This window comes from Cajanus cajan, chromosome 11 (genome assembly GCF_000230855.2).
Source record: "Cajanus cajan strain Asha chromosome 11, NIPB_CcT2T_4, whole genome shotgun sequence".
NCBI classification, from domain to species: Eukaryota; Viridiplantae; Streptophyta; class Magnoliopsida; order Fabales; family Fabaceae; genus Cajanus; species Cajanus cajan.
Genome location: NC_138527.1, coordinates 30,514,293 through 30,521,153, shown reverse-complemented (window position 1 = coordinate 30,521,153; position 6,861 = coordinate 30,514,293). Strand labels below are relative to the sequence as shown.

The 6,861-nt window shown below is 29.1% G+C and overlaps 1 protein-coding gene across 1 annotated transcript; it reads left to right on the top strand.

Moving 5' to 3' along the window:
- Window positions 1-3,282: 3,282 nt before the first annotated feature.
- On the top strand, window positions 3,283-6,004 carry LOC109801255 (methylsterol monooxygenase 2-2). Its single transcript, XM_020362275.3, has 7 exons — window positions 3,283-3,416; window positions 3,645-3,782; window positions 4,669-4,814; window positions 4,951-5,070; window positions 5,163-5,375; window positions 5,471-5,551; window positions 5,715-6,004. Exons 1-7 carry the CDS (start codon window positions 3,387-3,389, stop codon window positions 5,788-5,790), a joined length of 804 nt encoding a protein of 267 aa, XP_020217864.1. The 5' UTR covers window positions 3,283-3,386; the 3' UTR covers window positions 5,791-6,004.
- The last annotated feature ends 857 nt before the right edge of the window (window positions 6,005-6,861 follow it).

Here is a 6,861-nt window from a genome sequence, read left to right as displayed (position 1 = left end):
CTTAGTTTATCTATATTATTACAATATATGTGTTGGGGTAGTAAGGGTGTCACAACATTAGACGACTAAGTACATGCCTAATGTAGTATGACCTAATTTTTTTTGAGTTTCTCTTTTCCTTGTAAGAAAAAGCTCTTCTTTATGGATCCCAGATTGACCTCTATTGGTTTTTGAGTATATGGCTTCTTTAGTATTATTTATTATATAATGATAATAATGTAACTGAGTCATTCCTATAATGATAAGGATCCCAGATTGACCTTTCTTGGTTCATGTTGAATTTTGATGTGGCTTCTCTTACATTGGATAATTAGATAAGTTTTATTGAATAAGTTTTTACAGGTTATTAGTTGAGTCAGTCTTATTTTAAAAATTAACCTAGTTAAAAAAATATAATCTACAATGGTTCTACGTAAAAATTGACTTAGATGTATGTGTTGATCTAAGTCGGTTCTTAGGAAAAATCGACTTAAATGTATGTGTACATCTAAGTCGGTTATCACTAAAAACCGACTTAGATCAACACATACATCTAATTCGGTTTTATGAAAATCGACTTAGATCAACACATACATCTAAGTCGATTTTTACTTAACCGATATAAATATGTTCATTCATCTACGTCACCCTCATCTAAGTCAGTTTTAAAATCGATATAGATATGAAAAAATAACCGACTTAGAATACAATTTTTCTAGTAGTGTTTTAAATGGTTAATAATAACTTAGATATATATACCTTGAGACCAATTTGACTATTTGTTATGACTTTTCCTTCAATGTGGAATTAATTTTGATATTTTGATTTTCTTAATTTAGTCAAAATATTTAAGAAAATATTTTCTTTTACATAATATTTAAAGAAATAGCTTTCTTTTACATTATATATATATATATATATATATATATATATATAATACGATAATTTCTTAAACTGATAAATGGTCGAATAACTATAAATAATAGTGAAAAAAATCCCTCATAACACAAAAGAAAAAGAAAAAGATTCATCATAATAAATAAGAGGTAATAAATAATTATGTTTATATATATAAAATCTAATGTTTTGTAAGTCAATAGTTAATAAGAATATGAATCTGGTGTAAAATAAATGAGAATATAATTTATTTTGATTTAATAGTAATTAAAATATTAAATTTTCTAAATTATATAAAAGGTAATGTTTATAATTCAGAGTAAAATCTATAACTTTTGAAAAATCATTAAAACTTTCAAAGTATATATTTTTTTCCCAATTTTTTTCTTTTATTTTGTGAAATTAATTTAATGATTCAAGGAAGGGAAATAATTAGTGTAAACAAAAATAAAGAAAAATAATTATTCAATAAATAATAAGAATATGACTTATTATAATAATATTTTAGGATAAATAATTATAAATATTTTTGTTATAATATTTTTATAATATATATTATTTGAATTCATAAATGAAAATATTTAAATTTTTTACTAACGTCAATTACTACCATTTTAATTTTATCGATGCTAATAAAATGAGTATTTGATTGGAGATACTTGTAGGAGTGTTTATGGTTGGATTGGTTCGAGTTTGAGTGAAAATTTAATCTAAATTAATTAAATTTAATTGATTTAGATTGGTTTAGATTTCATAATTTTTTGTTTGTTTAACTTGAACCAATTTAATCCGATATTAATTGGGTTAGTTTGATTCAAATCATTGAATATCTTATGAATTTTTTAAAAAAATATTTTTTTTTCTCAAAGTAATAGATTTTCCAACAATAAAGGAAAATTGATATATTATTAAAATTTAACTATATTGATAGATTTGCAATATAGTTCCTCTTTATTTTTTTTCTTAATCTACTTAAGGATTTCAAGTGCACTACAATGTGTAAATATGACACTCAATATATTGTAATATAGTTTCTCTTGGTTTCTTTAAGCATTTGAGTAAAGGAATGAAAAAATTTGCATATTGTAACACAAAAACATCTTCAAAATATTCAAAAAATACATACATATTAATTGTTAACCAAATAAAAAATAATAATATATAAATTAACTAGTTTGGTTTGAGTTGGACCCAAACAAAAAAAAATCTAAACTAATTTAATTGGTTCGATTTAGATTGTCGGATTGATCTGATTTGATAAACACCTTTAGATACTTGTAATATGAAAAAATAAATGTAAATTCCAAAAAAAAAACTATCTAGCTACTCTAGTGTGAGAATGAACTAAAGAGAAATTTTAGTAATACATTATTTAACATACTCTTCTAAACACAATCTCTCTTGATTTGATTTCTATTTGTGTTAAAATAATGTTAGGTCAATAAAAGTCACGTCCCACAAGCACAGATTAATTTTTAGTTGTCAACTTTGGAACATTGCGTGAACCATGTCCATAAAAAAATCACAACCTCTCTAATTTGGTTGAAGTATATCTGAAAACACAAAATTTGATGGATCTCATACCCAGATTAATGATTATCTCTCTTTATTTTGTAGTTTTCAATAAATTCTAATTAATAAGAGTGCATGTTAGGAAGAGAGTATTGTTAACACTCGCAAAAACTCCATGCTTATGCTTATTACTTACTCTCCATGGATCTATATATAAGCAAAAAATACTTAAATTTTTTGAACTGAAATATAAACAAATTTAAATCAAGTTAATTTTATTTAACGTTCTTAATTCAAAAATATCTTATGGTAATAAATGAAAACATTATCTATCATAGATTGGTTAAAGATATTTAAGAAATGTAATATATTTTATGTGAAATTATGAAAATTAAATACATTTAATGAATCTTTTTAATCTATATAAAATGAATTTCTTTTATATATATATATAGGTTCAAACCAACTACTCCCTCTATTATTTATTATAAGAAAAAAATTGATTTTATGTATATTAAAAACATTGATTATTTGCATTAAATTTCATTATTTTCATAAGATTTTTTTTAAATTGTCCTTATTATAAATATTTTAAAAAGTAGTAAAATTCAAAGATCATACATTAAATGAGATATTTTAGAGAAAATATCAAGATGCAAAAATAGTTAAATTTATATATATTTTAAAAAAAAATTATAATATAACAAAATAAGTATTATTTAATATTTAGATGACAAAATATTAATCTTTAATTGTTAACTTTGAAATATTTAGTGATGATTTCTATGAAACAAAGGATTATTATTTTAGACCAGGAATGACGTAGCCGATGTGGCATCCTCTAGTCAACACTTGTAATTTTCCACTTATGGTCGATTTATATAAAGAGAAAGTGTGAGTTGTGAAAGAAGCGCCCTCCCCAAGAAGAGTATAGTCTGGTTCATCACCTAGTGGTCTCTCACAAACTAATCATCTCTCTTTTTTTTTCACACACGTTCATGGCTTCCTTCATCCAATCACCTTGGCAGGTTATCTCTCTTTCCTCCATTTATAACTTTAACTTTGCAATGTGCCCATTTCAAATTAAGCACCAGAGTTATCATAAGCTGGTTACACGCACCCCAGAAGTTTAAGGATTGAAAATTTATATGCATTTTTGTGATGCAACAATTAATGTCAACCTTGTTTCACAAAAATCAGAATTAGTGTTTGACTTTTACATTTTTTCTTTTCTTTTCTCCATTTTGTGGTTGCAGTTTCTGATCACACATTTCAGTGATTTCCAACTGGCCTGTCTGGGGACTTTCTTTCTGCATGAAGGCGTTTTCTTCTTATCTGGACTTCCTTACATGTGGCTAGAGAGGACAGGGTGGTTCAGCAAGTATAAGATTCAGGTTTTGTCTTGTTCTGCTATCTTTGAATTTTCTGGTTTTTGATTTTTTTTTTGTTGCTATTTTACTATGTAGCTTGCGTTGACAATTGACATGGTGGACATATTCACTAGGATGAGAGTTTGTTCTACATATCAATAATGTCTTTTTTCCTGTTTTTTATGGTCCAAAAATCAATTTTGTATTGGCTTTTAGGAGTGAAAGTTACATTCTGAGGATTTCAAAGGATTTGGATCCTCTCCCGAAAATGATGTTATTTTGTTTGGGAAAGAGAAAGAATTTTATCAAGTAGACCCTACAATCATTCATGGTGGGCCTTATTTGATTAAAAATGGTTTTGTTTTCTCTCTTCATCATGATCATGTGTTATTCAAAAACAGGAGATGATTCAAATGCCCTCTGGCTGGCCATTCCCTTTCATGTCATTTCTTCCTTATCTTTTTGTCCTTCATGGAAAGGATTCAAAGAATCCCTTGTGGTATATACATGTTTGTTTATGCTATGGTTGAATAATTGCATTGACTGGGAAACCCCCTGATGCTATCACCATAGAGTAAATTTCTCAAATTTTATTTGTAAACAATAAAAATGTAGAAGCTTGCTTTTATAATCACTTTTTCCACCATGATTCAAATGTGTGACAACTAGTATGCTGCTTATTAGTTCTGCTTTTCTTTGCCCATTTCCACCATTTGAAGCTTAGTCTTTTCATAGTGTGTTTTGGAACACATTCTACAGCCATCAAATCACATCCCTGATGCGAAAAACGGAAAAGCTAGAACTAGTATTGTTCATTTTGATGTGAAAAACTACGTCCATGATCGGTTTCCAAACACACAATTAGTGTGTTAAAGATTTATAACAGTCACTAATGCTTGCTTTCATGCAGGAGAAAAATAATAGCCCCGCAGCTCAGGAGAAATGTATCTCTCGCTTGATGTTGTATCATTTTGGTGTCAATCTACCAATTATGATCATTTCATATCCTATGTTTAAATACATGGGTATGCGGAGTAGTCTTCCATTGCCATCATGGTACTTAAAGAGTTATTTTAATTTCTATCATTGTTTCTAGACATTTGAGATGCATGAAAGCAGCAATGTGTGTGAACATTTCTCATATTTATTTCCATCAGGCTAACATGGCTAGATTTTATTTTTGTTTCTGTAGGAAAATCATTTTAACCCAAATAATCTACTACTTCATTTTGGAGGATTTTATATTCTACTGGGGACACAGGATACTGCACACAAAATGGTTGTACAAACATGTACACAGTGTTCACCATGAGTAAGAATTGTGTATTCTGGTTGATTTTCATTTATGCTTTTGAAGGTTTTGCTTTTGCTTACAGCTTCAAGTGGTTTTGCCATATGATGAAGGTATGCTACTCCATTTGGACTTAATTCTGAATATGCTCATCCCGCTGAGATACTTTTCCTTGGATTTGCTACCATTATTGGTCCGGCTCTCACCGGTCCACACTTGATAACTCTTTGGATATGGGTGTCTGTGAGAGTCTTGGAGACAGTTGAGGTGCATTGTGGTTACCATTTTCCATGGAGTCTTTCAAACTTCCTTCCATTATATGGAGGGTGAGTGTGATGTTCCTTCTCCCTTCACTTGACACCACCCACATGGTTTATTCCACCTTAGTTCTTGTAATTAAACTTTGCATCATTACTTTCAGAGCCGATTTTCATGACTATCATCACCGATTGCTGTACACAAAGTCTGGAAACTACTCGTCAACCTTTACTTACATGGACTGGTATGTATCAGACATATTTTGCTAAGAGCATTAGCCTTTTTGGTAAAAATCTGAGATGGCCTAATTGACATACATGAATTTTCTTGAACAAACTCTTCTTTTCAAATGTTCCACTAGTAATGCTGCCAGTAGTGTGTGATTTTCTGTTGTTTTTATTATACAGGATATTTGGAACTGATATAGGGTACAAAAAATTGAAAGCCTCCAAGAGAGCTGAACTTGAGCAAAAGAAACACTGATGTATCACATGTTTTGGAGGGTATCTAGAAAGATCAGAGAGTTACTGTTGAAATCCAATTTAATGGTATAATCGAAAATATAGTTTGTTCCATCATTGTCATATACTACATTTGGTTATGTTGTTGTTCTTGTATACAGAGTCGGGAAGGCTTTCTTTAGAGACATATGCCTTGTTTTTCAAACAAATATAATAAAGTTGTTTTCAATGGTTCATTTCTTATGTTATACTCAAACTTTCAATTTATTGGCAACTTGGTATTTCGTGGTTTTGCTTCAAAGTTCAAAGCAAGCATCATAAGCTTCTGTATACTTTATCTTAATTATTTGGCCTATTGGATAGTCAACATGGAACCTCATAATCAGAATTAACAAGTATAAAGGTTTAAGCAGCACAAAATGTAGAGAACTCATGCACTAAGACCATCCAACATATAGATGCTTAAGATATGTGTGGAAGATAGAGGAGTGTGTTAAGATTTTAACTTGGATTCATGAAATTCTTTATTTTAATTGAGGGATAAGATTTTACTGCACAAAAATGTTATATAACTCTAAGGCTCCAAATCTAACTTTATCAAACTATCTCTTATAAGATTAAAATTTATTGAAATTAAAAAAAATCAGGAGGGATTCATTAATTAACCCCTTGATTGGTAGAGAGGAAGGAAATAAAAGGAGAACGAGTAAAGAAAAGAAGTGAAGAGAAAATAAGCAAAAGATTGTTGGAACGTGAAACAAGAAAGCGAGAGAATACGTAAACGTGGAGAGAGAATACGTGAACGTGGAGAGAGAGGATGTTTTGTTTGCATGTGTATTTCTTTATTATACAAATGGGTCTATTTATATATGATCTGAATTAAATTTCAACATTCTCTCTTAATTCAGATTTTCTCAATATCACGAACTTTCAACTTATCTCTTAAAACTCCAAACCTTTCTCCCTTCGTAGCTTTAGTGAACATGTCTGCCACTTGATCCTGAGTGTTGCAGTACACAAGCTCCAACTTCCCTTCATTCACTTTGTCTCTCAAGTAATGGAACTTGGTTTCAATATGCTTACTTCTTCCATG